The sequence below is a fragment of the Cercospora beticola genome, chromosome 3 (assembly GCF_033473495.1).
Source record: "Cercospora beticola chromosome 3, complete sequence".
NCBI lineage: Eukaryota > Fungi > Ascomycota > Dothideomycetes > Mycosphaerellales > Mycosphaerellaceae > Cercospora > Cercospora beticola.
The window spans coordinates 47,061-68,817 of record NC_088937.1 but is presented as its reverse complement, the minus strand read 5'-3'; the positions used below and the strand labels follow the sequence as shown (position 1 = coordinate 68,817).

Below are 21,757 nucleotides of genomic sequence, written 5' to 3'. Positions count from 1 at the left end.
TGGGGAAGGCAGTACGGGACACCATACATACGGGAGCAAGCAGGAGAAAGATATTACCTTACTTCAGTCCAGTCTCAGCAATCTGAAAAACCTTCTCTATCGTTCAGCACTGCTGCTTCCTTTCCTCTCCATTCTTTCCCTTCTCATACAGTACAGACCTGTACATCTCTGGCAAACACAGCGACAAAATGGCCTCCCACCTCCGCCTCCCCACCCTCCTCCTCGTCACCTTATCCATAATCCTCAACATCGCCATCATCGCCACAGCAAGCCATACTCTGTCTGTCTTCAACTCAAACCGAAGCGAAAGTGTCTATTATCTCCCAATCTGGTCTTCGCATTTCGATATGCGAGGTCTCGGCGCCCTCATCGGAACCTCAGTCGTGATTCTCCTGTTGAACGCAATCCTAGCTGCGGCGTTGTTCATTTCTGCGGTACGTGCGAAATCCCCTAAAAATCTCGCAACGCAATGAGTGAGATTGAGTGTTGAGAGGCATTATGCTGATTTTGATATTCATTTTACAGCTTCCGGCGAATGCTCTCGTATTGGGCTCAAGCACCCTCAGCACAATCATCTCTCTCATCGGCCTCGCTTTCCCCGCAGCTCTGAACGCCTCTTCGCCATCTCGCGCCACACTTCAAACGTGGACGTGTAATTGGAGCCGGATTCCGAATCAAGGTGTTCCAGAATCTTTCAATACATTGTGTCATGAGACTGTACGTTCACCTTCCCTACCCCTCTTCATCCCAAACCCTCCAAACGACCTTCGGACCTCCGCTAACCCTTCACTTTTCTTTCTAGCGCTTCGCCTTCTACACCACCATCCCCACATTCCTCCTCCAACTCTTGTTACTCGGAACTGCGATTTTCGCTCTGAGCAATAAGAATGCGAATTCTGCGCAGAAGAGGAGGAGTTTGATGAGGTTGGATGAGGAGAAGAATGGCGATTTTGAGATGAGATGTCAGTCGCAGAAGGGAAGTTTTGATACGAAGAACAGTGAGAGTACGCCGAAGAAGGACAGAGTGAGGGTTGTGGAGGTTGGGAAGTAGGAAGTAGGAAGCGGGTGGGAGTGGTTGATGGGGAAATGGAGGGGAGGGAAACAGGACTCCGCGATGGAGACGGCATTGGGAGGCGTAAAGGTAGGAATGCAATGGAATGTATCTCTGACTTGTAAGGAAGCGACTTTGTGACTTTGAAAGCCTCTGTAACATTTCTCTGGTGAACTTTGCAAAAGATAAAAACGGAGTGGACCGGGTATCATCAATCATCATCCAAGTAACATCTTTCTTTCCTTTCCCTTTTCCCATTTCACGCCTGTTCCTTTCTTTCGAGTCTTAGGAGACTTTAGCAACTTTTGTTGATCTGAACGAGCGTGTTGAAGTCGACGTCACATCAATGTGCCGCCTGCGGCAACGCATGGCGCCTAAAAGCTGATAAGAAACTCTTCCGCTTTCCTACTTTATTCAGCGATTTCGAATCCTGCTTGTCGACAGGAATTGGCGGTGGCTCAGGATACTTGGGCGTTGCAGTAATTGTCGAACGTCGCTTTGCTGTGTTGGCTTCGGTGTCCTTTTTGTTGTCTACATCCGGCTTCTCTCCGGTCAATTTCTCGATCTTCTTGCGCGATTTCTCTTGTGCCGATTCGTTGGTCCAGGTTCCGCTGAGTGCCTTCAGTGCAGCTTGAGGACCTGCATTGGCAAGATCGGGACTGTCTCGAGTTCGAATTACTGGTGCTGGTGCGGCGCCCCAGTTTCGCTGGCGTGGAGATGTCGGGCGGGAAGTATTCGTTAGACTGGCTTTCGCTGAGGTATTGGTTGGATCGTGCTTCAGGAACGAGTGCGCTTTCTGGTTCTTTGTCTGATGCGTTGCCGGCATCTTCGCAGTAGGAGACGCCTGGCCTATGCCGATCGATTTGCTCTTTGGTTGATCTCTGGCTGAGAAGTTCTCTCCCGAGAACGTCCGCGGACGAGCCTTTTTTCCATTCTTAGGCGTCGAAGATCGGGAAGAACTTACAGCGCCTTGCGACACTCCGTTCATGCGCAAGCCATTCGATCCGCCTGATGACTTTCGCTCGTGGGCAGTGACCGGACGATCTTTGTCCACCTCAATGGCTGGCAGCTCGTAGACTTCTCCAGGAGAGGTGATGTTGGCGCTCATCTGCGTGGGCGTGGTATCTGACTTGTCTTCAGAAGCATTGCTTGGAACAGCACTGTCAGCCCTTGCTGGGGCCGGTCTCGTTTCAGCTGGGGTTGGAGTTGGTTCCGGCACGTTCTTGACTTCACCGTCCATCTTCGGCAAGCTCTTCTTGAAGCTCGGCATGCTTTTACGTCCCATGCTGTTCATCGCACGTCGCATGCTTCCGGCATGTTCTCCCTCATGCCGCTTCTCCTGTCGCTCAATTTCTCCAAGAATTGTGGTGCCGTTGATGGCAAAGTTCTCATCTGGGATTGGCTGGAATTTGATGATACCGCGTTCGGGAGACACGCTGAGAATATCGGCCAGGAAAGACTGGATCAGAGCGGCGTTTCTCTTGTTCATGGTCGGGCCCATCTGTGAAGGTACAGCGGTAATGGCAATGATGTAGCATGGTTCGAAAGTGCCGCCTAATGCCAGGCAGGCGCTGTGATCGACCTTCACCATGACTGATGAATCTGGTCGCGTGTAGCGCGCTGCCAAGTGGTATGAGAGATCGGTCACCAGCGTGAATTCGTCTTTGACCTGGCGTTGCACATCAGTTCACGACATCGACATCCCTTGCACCAGCTCGAGCACCTACGATCACGTTCGTGCGCAGCTCCGCAATGACGGGAGAGTCTCTCTGGACTCTTTCGCGGACGCTGCCATTTGCATTGTCCTTGTGATGGAATTGCTCGTCGTAGTATTGAGTGCGCTGGCGAGATGGAGAGGTGTAAGGAGCGGCCATGACACTTTCGCGAGTGCCCAGATGTTTATGCACAAAGTCGCCAAAGTTGGCACTGCCGGCAAGCTCAGCAGGCAGGCTGCTGCGATCTCGCGGTTTGTTGGCTGGCAGGACTGCAAACTTGTCGTCTAGTGGAGTGGCAGCATCGGTGGGTTTTGTCGAGCAAACGGAGTCAGTCATGCGATGGAGAGAGGAATCGCGTGAAGGGGACGAGGGTGCATCGGCGGACGAGCTCTCGTCGGATTGTGGCATATCGTCTCAAGTTCAAGTCGCACGCGTAGGATTGGGTGTAACACTCGCACTCGCCACAAATGATTGGCTTCCTCTCCCGCACGATCGACTCCGCAGTCTGCAGTGACTCTTCGCACTCGGATGGAGTGTCGGCTGCAGAGAGTTAGAGGCACGAGAAGCGGCAATTCAGCAAACGAGACGCCGCTGGTGACACGGCATGGAAGGAGAGGTGCGTTATCGTGATTCGCCAATCCGTGGCGCGTTGAGGGCGGCCGGAGCTGCAGACGCGGCAGCAGCGAGAAGAGCGTGCAGAGAGGGAAGCAGAGAAGAGTCGTGCGAGTGTTGCGCGGATGCAGTCGGGCGTGTACTTAGAATATTGCTGGAAGCGTGCAACAGGCCATGCTGGACACGATTCACCTCCCCAGCGCGGAGGCGAGTGTTCTCCTTCGCAAGGCGCGGCTTTCTGCACGCGCGCCGCCGTCGTCGAAACGCTGGCGCATCGTTGCCGTCGAGTCTGGCCGCATGCGTTGTCAGTGGTGTATGCACGCGCCGTTTCATCTTCCCACAGCATGCCTTGTCAGCGGCGTCGGGAGAAACGTCCCGTCAGCCAACGTCTCTTCTCGTCCGGCACACTTCCCTCCTGGTTGGCATTGAGCACCGCATACCCATCCCGGCAAACCCTTTCCCGTGCACCGTGAAGGCACTCCCCTGTATGAAGAACGCCCAACCGCCTCGCCAGACACGTGCTCTTCCACAGTGAGCAGTGAGCGAGCAGAAGGCGAGGTCAAAAATAGAAACCAATCTTAGTTTTGGCCAAACTGTGGGGACAGAGTTTGGAGATTCAGAAAGCCACTCCAGGTTCCGCTGGCCACGAAATGCCGCCCCTCGGGTCGACCATGTCGGCGGCTCTCGTACCATTCTGCGGGAATTGCTGAGACCTCAACACTCCCTGAGAGTCCGTCAGATCTTTCGTCGGCAATGCTTCAGATGATACCGCTTTGCTTTGCAAAAGGACACTGGAAAGTAGAAAAGCGAGATGCCTCCTCTTGGCATCTCCAGCAGAAATGCTAGTTAGCGCGCTGACACCATCCGGATGAGTAAGCCACATCGGTGACTTCGACGTCCCATCAAGCAAAGCATTGTAGAGAAACAGTGTATATACCACAGACCAGAATCTGGAATCCTTCACATATTGTATTCACACAAAATTCGACCTGCTCTCGCAAACATGTCTTCACCCAACAACTCCAAAACCTACTTCTACAAAATCCTCGATTCCGCTCCACCATCTCCCCTCCCGGAAACTCTTCCCGCCACTCCTCTTGATGTCAAGGATAACTTCATTCATCTAAGCGTACGCAACATACCTTTCCCCTTACATACTCCATTGTTTCCCACAACATCCTCTGATTTTCCTCGCAGACCGCCACCCAAATCCCCATCACCGCCGACTTGTTCTTCTCCTCACACACCAAACTCTGGCTTCTCAAATTGCGAATCGCAGATTTGGATGGTGAGATTAGATATGTTGAAGGCTTGCCAGAATGTCCGCATGTGCATGATAGTCAGAAGGGGCTAGGGAAGGGGAATGTGGAAGAGGTCATTTTGGTGGAGAGGAACGAGGGGGAGAAGTGGGGGGATGTGCGAAGTTTGAAGAAGTTGGAGAGTTGAGCTACGGGAACGTGGGAGTGAGGTTTTCAGCTAGATCTTGCATTGTGGAGTGGATGAGTGCCTGTTGACGTTCTGATGAGCGAGTGATGAGCGATGAGAGTTGGCTTCAACGCCAGCTTGTAAGCAAGAATTTTGTTTGCGATATATTTTCAGCATAGGCTGATACAGTCAACAAGCAGGTGCAATACATGTAGAACTGCGAGTTTGATGCGCCAAACGATGTACTCAATCCTGTCAGCGACACTTATCTACAGCGCTGTAAATCCCACCCCATCAAAAGTCATCATGTCACCGAAAATATCATCAAAATTGACATCGTTCCACATCTGAGTGGCATCAAAGTCCAACATCCCAAGTGAATCCGGACCCTCACCATTCAAGCCTCCACTTGCACTCTGAGCATGTCTTGCTGCTGCCCCGGAGCCCAGCTGCTGTTCCTCACTCTGCTCGCCAACCGCAATCGATGACCCGAGCGCTCCTGCAAAAGTCCGACTGATCTCCGAATTATGCGAACAAAGCATTTGAGCAGCCTTGAAGACTTTCACAAGAGTCTTCCGGATCCTCCGCCCAGATCTGGTGTTCCCTCCAAGACTGTCCACCACTTCGAGTGCCTTTTTCAGAGCTGTGCCCTTCGTTTCAATGGAAGATAGCAGTCTCGCCACGTGGAGCGATTCTTCGGCCGTATTTCCTTCGTGAGAAGTGTTTCGGAAGCACGTATCGATGTCCAGCATCAGACAGGCGAAAATGGTCAGCGCGGCATTGAATGTGTAATATGACGCGAACCAGAAAGCACCCAACATCGATGGTCTTGAGCGGAGGGCATACGCAATCTCGATGATTTCGAGCGCTGCTGCTTCGCAGTATTTGACCGAGTTCTGCGCCATATCGACGACCATGTCGTATTCCTGTGTCGCCCTATTCACTGCACTTCTGCTTTCGAGCAAGAGGACCAGTACCGGTCGGTGCAGCAATAATCTGACATTGAGGATTCGTCGCCGCATTATGACGCTCAATCGACTGAATTCTGGATCCATCCCCGTTGATCTGACAGTGTTTACCCATGGCCGTAGCTTCAGTCCCGGAGGGAGATTTTGCTCTAATGATGACATTCGCGTTTCCAGCGCCACTACGACAGGAAGCATGTCTGCCAGACTCAGTACCTGTCTCGAATCTAGGTTAAAGCCATACATCTGCTCTAGAATATCGTGAAGAACGCGGTAGAGTAATGTTGTGTGGATGTAGAGCGATGCAGTGCTTGCGCCTCCTGGCAAACGACCGGGACTAGCTGAATGTCTGTCAGACAGCGTTTCCAGACTGCAGTCCGTAGGAAGGTCAAGCTTGACGTATGACTCCGGGATCGCTGGTGGTCGGCCATAAGACATCGCCAGGATTCGATCAATACCAACACAACCGAACCACACTCGCTTTCGGACTTCCATATCGAGAGCTGTCAGACCTTCGGAGAAGCTTGGTGAGTGTAGACCCAGTTGCATCGCAGAACGAAAGGCGAGACAATGCAGCTGCCAAGGATCATCGACAACTTGCGAGCCCTGCCGGTAGAGGCACATCAGGAGCAGTGCTTGAATTAGCATCAGGCTTGGCGATTGTAGTTGGTCGTCGTGAACGAGCTGTCTTGCCCGTTGAAAGAAGACTTCTGCGTCATTTGCATCAGCCTCGCTCGCAGAGCCTGGATGGATGCTAATGTATGTTGCGAAGGCGAAGATGACGTTGAGCAAGCACAGAAGTGGCCGTGGAACACCGCTGAAGCCGGTAACTTTCGCTGCGTTGTACGCTTGCAGCACTTGTTGCTTGCACACAAAGGGAAACAGAAGTCCTGTATCGTTGAAGAATAGCTCGATGAGTCTCCTGACATGCTTCTCAGATGGCAGGATGCGAATGTCGGCTGGTCCAGGTGATAAGCCAGAGGTGATTCGACCTCGCAGCTGAGGTGACGCCGCGCGAGTCAAAAGAGAGTGCTCTTCGGATCCTGGCATTCCTGGCGCCGAACGCATTCTACGCAGACGGATGCTTATAGCAGCTGATAGCTCTCGGATGAATATCACGTTCGATGATGGCCCATAGAAAGTGCCTTCCGAGTTGTCAAGTTCTGCAACGGTGACCAGACCATCAACGGGCGCATCGCGTCCTTGTCCGTCTGGCGAGACATCGAGAATCGTCACAGCGGCCGAGGAGCCACGAACATGCTCACTATGGGACAAATCTCGTGCGGAGGGATTGGCGTCTGCAGCCCCATGCTGCACCAGCATCTGAAGTGTTTGCTCCACAGCCCTTAGTCGCTCGTCGTAGCCATCTTGGCTTGTACGTATTCCAGATCCGCCGGCTTTGACCGGTTGTTCGTAGATGCAATCGAATCCAAGCTCAATGCATAGCTTGCATGCCGGCTTTGCGCCATCACACTGTCGAGGTACCGTTCAACCTTTGGTCTTGTCCTGCATTGTTGCATCACTCACCCGGACTTTCCTATTTCTGCAGGACCTGCATGCCAAAGCAACTCTACGCCGCTTGAAAGCCGGTTCGCCACTGTCGGCGCCAGGGCTGCTGATTGGACGACTCATGCTCGTGAGTGGTGAAGTAGTGTTGCGTTGACCTGGGGAAAGATCGGACAGCGCTCAAGGACTGAGGTGGGGAGAGTTCGCGCATGCTTTCCGATCTAGCCGCGGCCTGGGTCTAGAGCTCCTTCTTGGCGGGCAGGAACGATGGGTTCGTTTCGAAGCCTCAGCATTGAGAAGCATCTTGCTTGTTCTTTCGGCTTCTCAAAAAATGAACATCTGCTGCACCAGCCAGGCCCTTTCCAAGTGACCAATCTCCTTCCCTTCGATCACCACTTCCCTCACCCTCTTCGCCACATCTTTCGTCATGGCGAAATACGTGAACGGTGCTCCATCCGGCAGCACGGGAACACCAAACTTGTAGCAGAGCATATCCATTCCACCCCTTACCCTCTCCAAACTGTCTTCGTCCCAGGCCTCATTCACACTTTCCAGTCGCTCCAAGACCTCAAACTCCGGGTAGTCGTATTCCGCGCGAGGATCATCGTCGTAGATCGTCATACACCTGAGTGGGTTCTCGTCTTGTTCGTCCACATCTTCCGTGTCACTAGATTGGCGACTTTCGTCCTTCGTCAAAGCTGCATCCGTGTCCCCGCTGCCACACCACCCTCCTCTCGCCCTTCGAATCAATTCCCTCTCCCCGACATTCCAGATTCTACTCGCCAGATCCAGTGTGTCGCCCTTGGCCCTGATTGCCCCTCTCTCAAAGTGACGCCGAGCAAGGTAGAACTCCGCCCAGGCCATGTACTGACGGAACATCCATTCATTGTCCAATCCAGGAGATCGATGGCCTCTGGTGCGGAACATGTCGACGCCGGGAGATGTGATACCGCGGTGGAGGAGAAAATTCGTTGCTGCAGAGGGAATGACAAGGTCGGAATTGACTACTGCGCGATCCAAATTATGAGGCGCTGTTGAAAGCTTGGATGAGTGTTGGTCGTCAAGAGCGAAGTAGCAGTGCTTGTTGATGAATTGGTTCAGACATTGGACATGTGAGGCGACTCGAGGTCGAGCGAGCGTTGTTTGATTTTCCTGTGCCATGAACATTAGCAGATGAATTGCCTACACCGTGGAATTCGGAAGTCGCTGACTTGCAGGTCAATCAGCTCGTGGAAATACCGGTTGACTCGACGACACTGTTGCATCTGCTTCAGTGGCAGTTGGGCGAGAACTTGCAGCTGCAGCTCTGGTGGCAGATCCAGTATCGGTGTCGTCTGAGGCGCATCGAATGTGAGGTCTTGCTGGCAAATCCTCGCGTCTGATGGCTTCCAAACTCGAAAGATTGCGGATTGGACGAGCTTCAACATGGCCAGAACATTTTCCATGATAAGACTGCAGATGTGTCGCGTCTCATCACCTTCTATTGCGAGAATTGGCCTGCTCACTCCAATTACGACTTGCCAGACGAGCAAACCGTACACAAACAGCAAAGAACTGCAGCCTTTTCGTTGGCTCTCAGTCTTGAACTCCATCATCTCCGCTCTGCACTCAAGTCTTGAGTCGTGTGCCAGATTCTGACAGCTCACCAGAATGTTGAGATCGTTTGTCGCCAGCAGTTCGAGAAAACATGTTCCGATCCGGTAAATTCGGGCCCGTGGACAGAAGATTACCCGGCCGTTCTCAACCTTCTGTTCCCAAGTACTGCGACAACGACTCCCCTAGCAGGTCCGCGTTAGTAATCCTCACCTTGGAGGCTTCTTTGGAAGTACAGATGAGCTCTGTCCGCTCTGTTTCCCGTTCGCGCTCTCGGATGACACCACTTGACCGGATCCGGAAGCCTTGGCACTGTACGATCTCGAGCGTTGGAGCCGAAGTCCTTCCTGGGTAGGTGACCAGATCACAATTCAATCCTGGCAATCATACACTTCTTCTCCTTTTCAACGCGTTACCCATACTTGGTCCCTGTACGCCAACTTACCAGAACACCACGTACGATTCTCACGTTGTGCTGATAAGCAGGGTTACGCCCGGTTGACTCCGTCAGCCGCAGTGGCCGAAGTAGCACGACCAGGTACAGTTTCGACTTCAAAGCAAACAACAGCTTTGTGATCTCGAACGCTAGGGCTGGGATGGACATCCGGTTGCGGAGTAATTTGACGTTTAATACCGTTATCCACTAAGAGAATTCGTATCAGCAGCTCTGCGAAACCCAATGCAACGACGAAAGACGAAGGAAGAAGGAGAAGACGCTCAATGCCCGCTCGATCGCTCAAAATGCCAATAAACCCAATGCGATCCGACTGCACTCCAAGCGCGCCTGCCCACGATATCATTAAACATTGTGCCTCGATTTACTGCTCGTTCCAAGAGAATTCGCCTGATGAATGTCGTCTCTTCACAATGGCCAGTTCCTCGCCGAAATCTCTTCGGGAGAGGCTGGCTCGCTGACCTCAGCGACGGCTTGCGTAGCCAGATTGCTGTCTATCCGATCTCGACCCGCGCTGCCATCGAGTACAAACGGGCCGGCGTCGTTACGTGGCGTCATCGGGCCTTCTGTGACGACCGAGGGCCCTGCCGACAGCGCGAACGGCGCATGAGAAGTCGGCGTGGTTGAGCGCGCTCCATTAGAATCGCTGGGAGATCGCTGACCGGATCGGGATCGCGAGATGTTGATGGGCTGTGATGAACTGGGCACTGGCAGCGCAGAGGAGCTCGACCGATCAGCTCTGGTTGCTGATTTCGCCTGGGCAGTGGGCGAGCTTATCGAAGTATCGTTGAGCATTCTCGAGAGGTCCTCATCCACATCTCCGTCCTGTGATCTGTCACCCGTATCGGGCGCTGAATCAGACGTATGCTGCTCCTCACTGTCACCAGGTTCGTCATTTCTGTTTCCGTTCGGAGTCTCTCCGCCTCCATTGGCCTGTGCATCGGCATCTGTGAAATTTTCGAACATCTCTTCTTCTGGCTGCTCGACCTCTGCCTCCAGGTCCGCCACAAAGCGGCAGTTGGGGCACAAGAAATTGGGATAGTTGGGTCCGTGGATAAGACCTCGAATGCATTTGTAGTGCCAAACATGACTGCATGGAGCCACAAAAAGCGCTTGACAGGGCGCCACTGGGTTCAAGCAGATGGAGCACTCGGAGCTGTTGACACTAGCGGCATCGGAATCGCGTACTTTGGATTTCGGGGTGTTTTTGGCGCTGTTCAGCAGTCGCTTGTGTGCAGACGTGTTGAAGTTGTTCAAGCTCTTTTGCCAGCCACGGTTGCATTCAATGCGGATCTTGACGCATCTGAAGATTACCTCTTCTCCACCTTTGAAGTCTATGCCGAGCTGCACAACATCTCCATCGTTCACGGGGTAGGGACGACTCTCGACGCCAGGGCTCGACAAACGGACGTGGTTGAGAAAAGTGCCTGAGCTCGATTTGACATCCTTGACATACCACTGCCCGTCGGTGCACCAGAATTCGCAGTGTCTTCTGCTCACCACTTTCGACTTGAAACCCACCACATCGCTCGTGTTGCTGTCACGCTCGCTGTAGCGGCCGACTTTGACCTTGCCGTCAGGCGTCTTAAGTTGGCGGGAAAGTGCGTTGAAGTGGAGCGAGGGCCGTGACGAGCGGGTTTCGACGTGTGGAATGAAGCGAATGGTGGGGAGGGACTCTTTGCTCGGGCCCGGCGTGGCTGTCGTGGAGTCGGGCATGGCAGAAGGCATTGCGGCAATCTCAGGCAGCTCAGGTCCGGAAGTTCGGCGAGCGGAAGTATTGGAAGCAGTGGGGCCAAATGGCGACGTCCTCGACCGGGTCATGCTGTCGACTGTACTCGTGATGTTTGGCTCTGGGACTGCCGAGATGGTATTGGTGGAGGTCAGCTGCGCAGAATGCGTGGTTGGAATCCAGCCGTGCTCGCCGGATTGTATGGTGGAGGCAGGAGCGGCAGAATGCTGCTGCGTACCCCGCTCCGAAGTCGACGGCGGAGGCTGCGTCGGCGTGGCACTCCTCGACGGCGAGAATGGCAGACCGAGCGGAGATGAGGTCGAGCGCGTGAGAGGTGGAGGGGGCTGCTGCTGCTGCTGCTGCTCGGAGCGGTGCAGGTGGTTGTGGGTGTAGTTGCGCAGGTACGACAGGCCGCGCAGTCGACTCGGGCGGGTGGGCGAAGAAGGCGTTGCGCTCGTGGTTGCAGTGTGCAGCGAAGGAGTCGCGGTGGTGGCCGAACCTAGCATATTCGTGCCCGGACGCGCGATTGCATGCGGCGATCAGACAGACCAGGTTGGGTGCAGATGGCGAGCAGTGTTCCCTCGCCGCCGCACCACTGCGCAGCCTCAAAACCAGCTGAATGTACCACGGGAGGCCGCTTGCGGATGCGCAGTCGCCCTTCCTCTTCGATTGCTGGAGGAGCGCTGTGTAGACGACGCTCCAGATTTGTGATGTCTGCGGCTTTGTGAGGAAATTGGCTGGCGCACAGATGCAAAAGCAAGACAGGGTGCGAGGAGGGCGGCGGAAGGTGTTGGAGATGGGCTGGGCGAAGGATGAGGTCTGGATGAGGGCGGCGTCAGCTCACGGACCCTTTTACACGCTGGGCATGTCGATCACCAATGCCCACGGGTATAGCGAACTCGTGATGAAGGCGTCGTATAGCAAGGCTGACCGGTGTTATATCGCCAGCATACACTTCACCTCCGAAACAACCTTTCCCCTCCGCTGAAGGCTCCCGCCCAATGCCACAGCCAAGTACGACAGGCTTTCCCGGTTCTTCACGTGCCAATAGTGGAGGACCGGTGCAAATCTGCGCCTGACGGAATCAGATGGCGGAATCTCGTAGGCCATCTCGATGCCACTGCACACAACTACGAGATTTACCCTAATCGTTCCAAAATAACAAAACTGCATCATCATCGTTCGCGCCCATGTCCGCTGGCATCGTGCATGGTTCATCGTTGCTCCCGCTATCGGCATCTCCTCGCGCCGATCCTGCGTGCCGAGAAACGAGTCGTCGACCCTGCAAAGTGTACTGCCATCACTTTTCATCAACCATCCATCTTTAGGCCAGGACTATGAGCAAATCGCTGTCGCTGCCGCGGCAAGCATCGAGAATTGCGAAAGATGCCTCGCGTAGATCTGCCCGGTTACGAAGCTATGCAACCGCATCGCGAACAGCTCCCTCCGCCGCGGAACCTACAGACCTCGATCAGATAACGACTCTTCCCAACGGCATCAGAGTCGCTTCCGAATCTTTGCCTGGACATTTCTCTGGTATTGGCGTCTATGTCGATGCCGGGTCGCGCTACGAGAATGATGCTCTCCGAGGTGTCTCACATATCATCGACCGGCTGGCCTTCAAGAGCACGACCAAGCGCTCATCGGATCGGATGTTGGAGAAGATTGAGGGACTGGGAGGAAACATACAGTGCGCATCATCACGAGAGAGCTTGATGTACCAGGCGGCCACCTTTAACTCTGCCGTGCCCGACACGATTGCGTTACTCGCCGAAACGATACGAGATCCGGACATCACGGAGGAAGAGGTGCAAAGACAACTGGAAACAGCGGACTATGAGATTGGAGAAATCTGGGGCAAGCCAGAATTGATACTGCCTGAATTGGTACACATGGCGGCCTACAAGGACAACACACTGGGGCAGCCTCTTCTCTGTCCAAAGGAGAGGCTAGACCAGATCAATGCCCGCACGATCGAGGCATACCGCAAAGCTTTCTTCCGGCCGGATCGGATAGTGGTCGCCTTTGCTGGCGTACCGCACGACGATGCTGTCAAGCTCGCGACACAATACTTTGGCGACATGAAAGGATCAGCAATCACAAATGCGCCTTCACTGGAAACCAAATCATCACAGGTACAGCCTCCTTACCCAACCTCACAAATTCCATCCCAGAAGGATTCGCGGCTCATGTCCAAGATTCCGTTCCTGAAGAACCTTTCCACTTCCGCTACGCAAAAGGCCACAGTCTCACCTCTCGATCCATCGCAGATTATTCCCCATCCTCTGGATGCTCCGATCGACTACACCCAGGCGTCACACTACACTGGTGGCTTCCTGACATTACCGCCTTTACCTATACCGCCGAACCCTGCGCTTCCTCGCGTATCGCATATCCATCTGGCTTTTGAGTCACTGCCGATCGCATCACCGGATATCTATGCATTGGCAACACTACAAACACTGCTTGGAGGAGGAGGCTCTTTCTCGGCTGGTGGGCCAGGAAAAGGAATGTACAGCCGGCTGTACACCAATGTGCTTAACCAGTACGGCTGGGTGGAGAACTGCGTGGCTTTCAACCATGCGTACACAGATTCTGGACTCTTTGGCATTTCTGCCAGCTGTGCGACCCAGTTCGTGCCACGAATGCTGGACACCATGGCTCGCGAGCTGAGCCTCTTGAGCGCGGAGACTGGCCTTGGACGACTATCGGAGATCGAGGTCAAGCGTGCGAAGAACCAGCTGCGATCTTCTCTGCTGATGAATTTGGAATCACGAATGGTGGAGCTTGAGGATCTGGGCAGGCAAGTGCAGGTTCATGGGAGACGTATTCCGGTGAAAGAGATGGTTGCCAGCATTGAGGCCGTAACAATGGCAGATCTCAGACGCGTGGCGAAGCAGGTCTTTGGCGGAGGCGTGTACAACGTTGGACAAGGCTCGGGAGCGCCTACCGTTGTTCTGCAGCAGGGTGAAGAGGAGGGAGTGCAGCTCAGAGAACTTCCGTGGAATGATATCCAGGAGAGGATTGCGAAGTGGGGACTTGGGAGGAGGTAGATGAGGAAGGTGAATCGGGCACTGGTGAGCAGTGCCTTGAAATTCATGGCAGATGTATGGATATTGTACAGATCGAACTTTTCAACTCATAGCGGAAGAGCAGGAGGGTGCTTGCTTTGTACAATAGATTTCTGGAGGCAGAAGCCATCCAAATGAAATGGAGTGTTTCTGAGGTGAGCTTCGGCTCTCACATGTGAAGGTAAGCGCGCTAGTGACTGACTTGCATTAGCGGCATTGGAGCCTTCTCGGTGACATCTACTTCGACGGCACATGCACCTCAAACACTAGCCCTCGTCGCCCAGTTTCGAAGGCTCGCGACATCCCACAAGCACATGAGAAGATACAAGTCAAAGAGGTGAGTTTGTGTTTCTGAAGTGGGCCCACGGGTTTGCATAGTCACTGACAGCCATCAGCTGCAAGACTCTCGAGACAGTTTTTTCTGCACAACCACGACTCTACCTCGGACACACCACTCGATTCACAGATAAACTCCAATCAAGCGACCCACACCGAGCTGCTCGCCAGCATCAACACCATGGCGAGCTTCAGCGACAAGGAGCCGCGCCCTCCATCCCTTGCATCTTCGAGCGCCCAGGCGCTGGCCGACAAGGACGTTTTCGTGCCACCAGAACAGATCATCGACCTTCCAGTGGAAATGCAGCTGCGCATCCTGTCGTATTTGCCGGCGAAAGAGATCCAGTGCTTTCGAAGTGTTTCTCGCCACTTCCGTGTTATGATTGATTTGAAGGTATGGGGGAGAGATCTCGAGGTGCAGGTGTGGAGACTGATCAAGTATAGGACAACCAAGCTCTGCTCATCGGGCCCGGAATTGCCCAATCTATGCACAGATTCGATACCTTCATCAAGAGGTACTGCGAGTTTCCGATGGAGTCTGAAGACGGAGGACCGGATGCTTACCTTGACGCGGTCTTTGACTTCATATCGCTGCGCCAGATCGACATCTGGGACTTCGCGCTTGACGAGTTCAGCGCATTCTGGTTCAGCCGATCGTTGAAGCTTGACCCAGCTGCGCTTTTCGACTTCGGAATCGAGCTGCTTACTGATCATTTCTGGGATGTGTGGCGCTCTGCGTTGGGCATTCATCCCACGGTACCGGCTGACAGCATGTTCAACGACATATACGGAGACAAGAGCAAGGCAATGTTGACGCGGATCAAGACTTTTGTACGCGGAGCTCACAATGGCGAGTTCGCTGACCCGGATGCCGGAATTCCAGCCCAACACTCCATTTTCACGTTCACTGGAATCAAACAGCGTGACGATGAAATGAAACGTTTGCAACATGTTCTCCATGTGCCGGTGCTCCCGGGCATATCTCCGTACGCATACTACAACTACGACTCGCCCGTATACGACTCGTCCAGCTGGGCTAAAGAGAGGCTGGAAGAAGCGATGGAACGGAATGAAGAGATCAGAGGCATTGAAAGGGCAGCTTTGATGGAGGAGCTTTATATCGCTTGATCGGTTTTCAACTGCGACCGTACATTATCCAGACAGTGCGTGGGCAGGATACATAGAGGCGTGGGGGCCAAGGACGCAGTGAGCATTGAAGATTCGGGACAGTGGTTTTGGAAGACTTTACACGTGTATCTGCAGTAGGGGATCGAGTTCTCAGCAGCATTTTCCACTACGGCGGCGAAGTCACGGAACAGCTCTTCAAAATAGTCAAGCAAGCTGTGTTGCGATGCACATTGCAGAGTCTTCACGCCACTGGCTTCACTTTTGCGGAACAGCAGAGCAGCATAGTATGTATAAAACTTCACAACAATGCAAAGCGCGCTAGTGACTGACCCGCATTAGCGCGCTTGCTGCCTGCTTGACGCGACCAAACCTTTCCATTCCACATACACTGAACTCGTGCTTTCGTCAACAACTACATCCAATGGCAACCAGCCTCAAAATGCCGCCACCCATCGAGAAGCCTCCACCGCGGAGATTGGACAACCTTCCCATCGAGATGCAGCTGCAGATTCTCTCTAACTTGCCGCCAAGGCAACTACTCTTGACTTGCCGGCTCATCAGTCGCCATTTTCGGGATATCATCGATTTGGAGGTAAGCTGCTCGGCCAAGGGTGGGCGCGAAGTGAACGAGGTACTGACTCCGGCCAGGAAAATCATGGCACTCTTGTTGGCGGCAGTATCGCAGCGTCTCTCGACAGGCTGAACGCTTTCGTCAAGAGATACTGCGAGGTTCCGACTAAGTCCGAGGACGGTGGCCCAGACGCGTTCGTCGACGCGATGTTCGACTTCATCCGGGTGCGCAGGTTGAGCAAGAGCAACAACTTCGATGGCGCTTTTGATGGCTTTCTAGAACTTTGGCTCCAGAGATCAGGCGCTCCTTTCGGTAGACCTTCGATCTCTGACCTCGCGGACGAACTCTTCGGAATGTGCGAGTTCCCAAAGCCCTTCTTGCAGACTTCACACGGCACCTGGTTCTTCGAGGCTTATGGCAATAAGGTTGAGATCATGTGTGATAGGATTCAGGATTTCTTGCAGAGTTACGATTGCCAATCCCATCCGGTTGAGCCGAAGTGGCCTATCATGGCGAGAAGATACTTCCCAAAGGCTGGGGTTGGTCCTGACAGTATACGGCGCTCTCACGATATGGAGGCCTTGCATCGTACTTTCGGAGTGCCAGTATTGCCAGTCCTGTCACCTTACTACTACTGCATCTCTTCTTCAATGGCACGCACGATGTGTACGCTGGCCATGGATGAAGGATCGGCCTTTCCTGAGCTCTCGAAGGCTATCTTGCTGGAGGAAATTTCAATCTATTGAATTGTGTCCTCAGCAAGGCCTGTATCGAGCGCTTGTGCTACCGCGAGCCGCGGCACTTACACGGCGGATATCGCCTCTTCGCGGCAACCTGTCTAGTCGCCATGCATTGTATCTGCTCCAAGGGCTGGAGCTGCTTTACGGCAAACTCGCACGATCGAGACTTGTCACCAGATTGTGAGGGGGTAGAAGCACACCAGGCACATCTCTTAGAGCTGCGCGATGTAGAACATGACAGGCACTGTCTAAATAGAGGGCGATGAGATTTCCCGCTATGTCGATCCATGGACCTGGCATACGTTCAGTGCAGCACAATGGGGGAGCTATTCAAAACGAGTCCTCACTCTGGCAAGCTTGTGACAGATACCTTGGGATAGTGGTAAGTGAAGCAGACACATGTGAAAATCGGCTTTCACATGTTGAGCAAATCACGCTAAGAACTGATTTTCATTAGCTGTCTTCGCTTTTCTCAGAACATTCTTGCCTTGTTCCAAACATTCGCGTCTCCGGGTGCAAAGTTCAACTTCGAACCAAGCATCAACTTCGAGTTCGAACCAACCAGTGGAGCGGTTTGCGCAAAAGGGTTTGAGGTCTGAGCTTGATTACGTTGAACACGATTCGCTCCACTCATCCACCATGGCGCGGAACAAGAAGCAGAAATTGCAGCCCCCAATCGCCAGTCTCAAGATCGAGGCTCCATCGGGTCACAAGGCGTCAGCACCAGCTCAACTTCTAGGCAGACTTCCGGTAGAACTACAACTGCGCATTCTTTCCCATTTGCCAGCCAAGCAGATCCACTCCTGTCGCCGCATCGATCACCACTTTCACGACATGATTGATCTGAAAGAAAACCGGGGCCCTCTGACAGGACCAAGCATCGCCGCGTCGATGGGACGATTCGACGTCTTCGTAAAGAGATACTGCGGGTTTCCGCTCGAATCCAAAGACGGCGGGCCAGGTAGTTTCCTAGACGCAGTTACCGACTACATTGCAGTCTGTGGCATCCGAGATGTAGACTGGGTCAAGAAAATCGACAGCTTCATGCAGTTTCTGGTCCAGAGATCAAACGACCACTCTCCAAACGGAAGTACTTTCTCCGGAAGGCCATCCTGGCAACTACGTTTCCATTTCAGCGAGATTTGCACTTATGCCGTCGGAAATTTCGAGCATCGCATCCAAAACGTCTTTGACCAGATCTACGGAGAGAAAGTGGAAATCATCATCGACAGGATGAGGACGTTCTTGAAGCAGCATGCGAAACAACCAATAGAATATGTTCCGAAACATCAAATAACGAGACCTCATCTACCTCTCGCACCAGGAATGCCCACGCTTGCACGCGCTCCTCAGATGCCGCATGGTGGCCGTGTCGTTGGCGTGCCTATCCTACCGAGAAGTTCTCCCTTCGCGTATTACGCAGCTTCGAGATCGGCTCAAGCCAGGATTCTTGACAACAGGGCTGATGATAGAGCGCTCAAGGGTGTGGAGAAAGCGGTGCTGCTGGAAGAGATGTTCATTGCTTGTATGTGAGCACAGCGCATACAAGACTGACATCGAGCACGGAGCCACGGTCACGGTCGATGGAGCTTCACACACTTTGGACTAGGGTCTCATTGGAGAAGCGATCTCGCACGCTCAGCGGTTGATGAATGATCTCGTAGCTGGATGCTGCCAACGATACAGCTTGATAAAATGTTACAGCTGAGAGAACGCAGCGGTTTCCTGCTCTGATGCGAGAATGCCTGGACTCTTGTTCCTACAACCTGCGGCTTTGCAGATAAGTTTTATAATCAAAACGCGTTGGAAAACAATCAATTTCCATTCAAGCTGATGTTAATCGTTTTGAAAGCTAGGTGCATGCTTCATTCAAGCGACACAGTCGCCGGAAGTACTGGGTCTTCTCTGGTTGAGAGCAGATACTGCGACTTCCCAGCAAGAGCACATTATAGAGGGCTGACTACCATGTCGCAACAGGCAAGGTATACTTCAGCAAAGTATTCTGGAGTATACCATACATTGACCACACATCACGCTATCCCGATTTGGGATCGCGTACAGGGACTGCCAAGCCTTCGCAACTTGCGGCCTGCAAATACGCAGGCATCAATCACCTCCTCTGTTCATCATCTGTGCTACAGGGTCCATCTTCTATGTCTCAGCAACCCGAAAAAGTTCGTCGCAGTCACCGCAAATCACGTAATGGCTGCGGGCCTTGTAAGGCACGACGCATCAAGGTGTGCAAAGAATACGATACCAAAACAAACAATGCCTATTGACTCGCCCACGAATTTCTAGTGTGATGAGAACCATCCGGACTGCTTGAACTGCGTACGCCGACATGTTGTGTGCCACTATAACGCGAAAACTGGGCCTTCAGCTCCAAGTCCTGCGGTGGCTTCAACGCCACGTGCCCGGAGAGAAAGGACGTATCCGAATTCGGAGCCAAATCAATTGAGAGACCATTCAACTCACAGCTCTGTGCGAACCACAGTATCTTCGCATACCACGCCGACTCAGCCTGTCAACACGCCATCACAGTCAATCAGCACGCCGCCCAGTGATTCGGGTGTTGCCTTGCCACGACAGAATCATGACCCTTTCGACGCAACCGACATGGCTCTTCTGCACCATTTCTTCATGGCCGTGGCTCCTACACTGGCAGATGACAGCGGCAGTCCTATCAAATGGCGTGCTCAGCTACCGAAGGCTGTTTTTGCATCAGACTGTTCGCTGCATGCATTACTCGCTGTATCAGCCCTCCATCTGGCACGGCAGCGACCCATGGAACGCGAGGAGTGTCTGATTAAGGCTACTGAGCATCATGCGCTGACATTGGCCCCGCTAATCAAGTCGCTGGAGCACCTGGATGAGCACAATGCTGAGACCACGTTCTTAGCTGCCGTGTTCCTCTGCTACCACAGCCTTGCCAAGGGGCCTCAACCAGGGCAATATCTGGGATTCGGTGACCAAGCAGACGGAGAATGGATATGGGTCATCAAGGGCGTCCGAACAGTGCTATCTATGGTGCGACCTTTTCCTCAGCCACAAGCAGACCCGGATCATAGTCCCGAAGCGATCGCAATTCATTCTCCAAGGGAATCTGCACCAACTCCTTCTTCGATGCCTCCTGTGCTTGACTACGAGGCCCCTTTGGCCGAGCTGTCACGAATAGTGGCTCTGCTGGAAGGCGAAGCTTTGGCCGGCACAAACTACATGCGGGCTGTCACAACGTTAAGGACTGCATTCGAAGCATGCTACTCCTCGCAACAAGGGACAAGGGAAGCCAGATTTGGGGTCAATGAACTGCAGACGCGCAGTGTCTTTCGGTGGCTCTTTTGTCTGGAGGCAGACTTTTGCCAGAGTCTTGAGCGCCAAAGTCCCATCGCTCTATTGATCTTTGCACATTTCGACGTGCTTGTACATCAGCTACGGCACATATGGTACATGGAGGGCTGGAGCCTGCACATTATGCAGGGGATATTGAAGCATCTTCCCCATCACCATCACTCCTGGATCCGATGGCCACGAGAGCAGGTGATGGGCTCGGATTGAGGAGATGCGATGATGAGCTGCTGCGGAGAGGAGGGATCCTGACTCGTTCGGCATATAACATCTCCGAGAATATTGCTCCGAGTTGATTGCGAAAGTGGCACTGACCGTGGGAGATCAGGAATTCTCATGCTCATCCAGCAAAATCCTTCACCTCCATCCTGCAGCACGGCCCAGTCTGATTCGATTACTTCCTTAGGCAAGCTTTCAGATTTGCCGGCCGTCTCAAGTCCACTGACCCCCAGACTTGGCTCGGTAATTGACTTCTGTTGTAAGAGTCTCCCGTCCTGTGCGCTTATTCTGCCTGAACAAAACAGTCGAGCATGCGGCAGCCCAGATGGCCAAGGCCCTGTAGTGAGCATCATCAGTGGATGCGCAAATGTCCGAATCCAACATGCACTTACTCCAGAACGATTGCAATCAGCACTGTTACTACAGCGATGGCCTTGGTGGCTCCTGTACCGCGTCCAGCGCCCATAGCGGTGACGACGATAACGGCGAGCCAGAAGACTGTCTCAAGGCAGTCCAGGATCATGTTGGCCTTGAGACTTCTCCAACGCTTGAATCGTGACGAGTGCTCGGACAGCATTTGGTAGGCGATGATGATGAGCGATTTGATTCCCTGCGCAACAGACGAGCGTTAGCCTCGAGTCTACTCTCCTGCTGTGGGACTTTCTTCGCCAGGCAGGACTTACTATGGGGATCGCCATGATGCTCGATCTCGAGATCGGGGGATTGGGAATGGAGACGCGACCGAAGGTCACGCCAAGAATGATGACGATGAGGACGATTTGAATGATGTGCACTCTGGTCTTGAACCGCTCGGTGAAGGTGTCGGCGATCGCCATGGTGTCTTGCGGTTGGATGTGATGGAGGTTCGATGCAGGTGTGTTGAGGTTTGGCTGCAAAACTTCTCAGGTCTCGCTCTGCTTTATGTAGTCTCGTCGCCGACGTCCCTGCAGTCCCAAAACGGCAAGAAGAGTGAATGGTGATGTCGTATCGTGGTGGCTGTCGTCACCGACGTCTTGGCGTTGCAGGCGGAAGCGACATTGTCACAGCCTAGATCGAGGCGCATACGGATACGTCCACTTGGAGAGTGGTCCGCAGCACGAGTTTGCCTGAGCAACATCTTCTGAAGAACCAGGCAGCCATATTTCTACGGGGCCAGGTACGCCACAAATCTCAACGTCTCCAAGAGCGTATTCGTATTCAGCAGCGTATTCCTCGAATACGCGATACCTTCCGTCAACGCGATTGGCTTTTGCACGAGTCACTTGCTTGGCGTCGGCCTGTCGTGCTTGAATACGCC

At 53.4% G+C, this 21,757-nt stretch overlaps 12 protein-coding genes across 12 annotated transcripts; 7 read left to right on the top strand and 5 right to left on the bottom strand.

Moving 5' to 3' along the window:
* Nucleotides 1–188: 188 nt before the first annotated feature.
* Nucleotides 189–1,051, top strand: RHO25_004017 (uncharacterized protein; the record flags this gene model as incomplete). The annotated part of the gene is made up of 3 exons (XM_023594953.2): nt 189–434; nt 526–717; nt 803–1,051. 3 exons carry the CDS (start codon nt 189–191, stop codon nt 1,049–1,051), a joined length of 687 nt encoding a protein of 228 aa, XP_023456543.1.
* A 343-nt stretch (nt 1,052–1,394) lies between these two features.
* On the bottom strand, nt 1,395–3,174 carry RHO25_004016 (uncharacterized protein; the record flags this gene model as incomplete). Its single annotated transcript, XM_023594952.2, has 2 exons — nt 1,395–2,720; nt 2,779–3,174. The coding sequence occupies 2 exons, from the start codon at nt 3,172–3,174 to the stop codon at nt 1,395–1,397; spliced, it is 1,722 nt and encodes a 573-aa protein (XP_023457217.1).
* A 1,207-nt stretch (nt 3,175–4,381) lies between these two features.
* Nucleotides 4,382–4,824, top strand: RHO25_004015 (uncharacterized protein; the record flags this gene model as incomplete). Its single annotated transcript, XM_023594951.2, has 2 exons — nt 4,382–4,507; nt 4,576–4,824. The coding sequence occupies 2 exons, from the start codon at nt 4,382–4,384 to the stop codon at nt 4,822–4,824; spliced, it is 375 nt and encodes a 124-aa protein (XP_023457216.1).
* A 248-nt stretch (nt 4,825–5,072) lies between these two features.
* RHO25_004014 (uncharacterized protein) lies at nt 5,073–7,091 on the bottom strand (the record flags this gene model as incomplete). Its single annotated transcript, XM_023594950.2, has 1 exon — nt 5,073–7,091. The coding sequence occupies one exon, from the start codon at nt 7,089–7,091 to the stop codon at nt 5,073–5,075; it is 2,019 nt and encodes a 672-aa protein (XP_023457211.2).
* Nucleotides 7,092–7,598: 507 nt separating this feature from the next.
* Nucleotides 7,599–8,719, bottom strand: RHO25_004013 (uncharacterized protein; the record flags this gene model as incomplete). Its single annotated transcript, XM_065602504.1, has 2 exons — nt 7,599–8,426; nt 8,486–8,719. The coding sequence occupies 2 exons, from the start codon at nt 8,717–8,719 to the stop codon at nt 7,599–7,601; spliced, it is 1,062 nt and encodes a 353-aa protein (XP_065458576.1).
* Nucleotides 8,720–9,729: 1,010 nt separating this feature from the next.
* Nucleotides 9,730–11,556, bottom strand: RHO25_004012 (uncharacterized protein; the record flags this gene model as incomplete). Its single annotated transcript, XM_023594948.2, has 1 exon — nt 9,730–11,556. One exon carries the CDS (start codon nt 11,554–11,556, stop codon nt 9,730–9,732), a length of 1,827 nt encoding a protein of 608 aa, XP_023457209.1.
* Nucleotides 11,557–12,387: 831 nt separating this feature from the next.
* On the top strand, nt 12,388–14,103 carry RHO25_004011 (uncharacterized protein; the record flags this gene model as incomplete). The annotated part of the gene is made up of 1 exon (XM_065602503.1): nt 12,388–14,103. The coding sequence occupies one exon, from the start codon at nt 12,388–12,390 to the stop codon at nt 14,101–14,103; it is 1,716 nt and encodes a 571-aa protein (XP_065458575.1).
* A 535-nt stretch (nt 14,104–14,638) lies between these two features.
* On the top strand, nt 14,639–15,585 carry RHO25_004010 (uncharacterized protein; the record flags this gene model as incomplete). The annotated part of the gene is made up of 2 exons (XM_023594946.2): nt 14,639–14,851; nt 14,902–15,585. The coding sequence occupies 2 exons, from the start codon at nt 14,639–14,641 to the stop codon at nt 15,583–15,585; spliced, it is 897 nt and encodes a 298-aa protein (XP_023457215.2).
* A 439-nt stretch (nt 15,586–16,024) lies between these two features.
* Nucleotides 16,025–16,902, top strand: RHO25_004009 (uncharacterized protein; the record flags this gene model as incomplete). The annotated part of the gene is made up of 2 exons (XM_023594945.1): nt 16,025–16,177; nt 16,234–16,902. 2 exons carry the CDS (start codon nt 16,025–16,027, stop codon nt 16,900–16,902), a joined length of 822 nt encoding a protein of 273 aa, XP_023457214.1.
* Nucleotides 16,903–17,535: 633 nt separating this feature from the next.
* On the top strand, nt 17,536–18,429 carry RHO25_004008 (uncharacterized protein; the record flags this gene model as incomplete). Its single annotated transcript, XM_023594944.1, has 1 exon — nt 17,536–18,429. The coding sequence occupies one exon, from the start codon at nt 17,536–17,538 to the stop codon at nt 18,427–18,429; it is 894 nt and encodes a 297-aa protein (XP_023457213.1).
* Nucleotides 18,430–19,512: 1,083 nt separating this feature from the next.
* Nucleotides 19,513–20,451, top strand: RHO25_004007 (uncharacterized protein; the record flags this gene model as incomplete). Its single annotated transcript, XM_023594943.2, has 1 exon — nt 19,513–20,451. The coding sequence occupies one exon, from the start codon at nt 19,513–19,515 to the stop codon at nt 20,449–20,451; it is 939 nt and encodes a 312-aa protein (XP_023457212.2).
* A 222-nt stretch (nt 20,452–20,673) lies between these two features.
* RHO25_004006 (uncharacterized protein) lies at nt 20,674–21,296 on the bottom strand (the record flags this gene model as incomplete). Its single annotated transcript, XM_023594942.2, has 3 exons — nt 20,674–20,797; nt 20,853–21,070; nt 21,144–21,296. The coding sequence occupies 3 exons, from the start codon at nt 21,294–21,296 to the stop codon at nt 20,674–20,676; spliced, it is 495 nt and encodes a 164-aa protein (XP_023457996.2).
* Between the last annotated feature and the right edge of the window lie 461 nt (nt 21,297–21,757).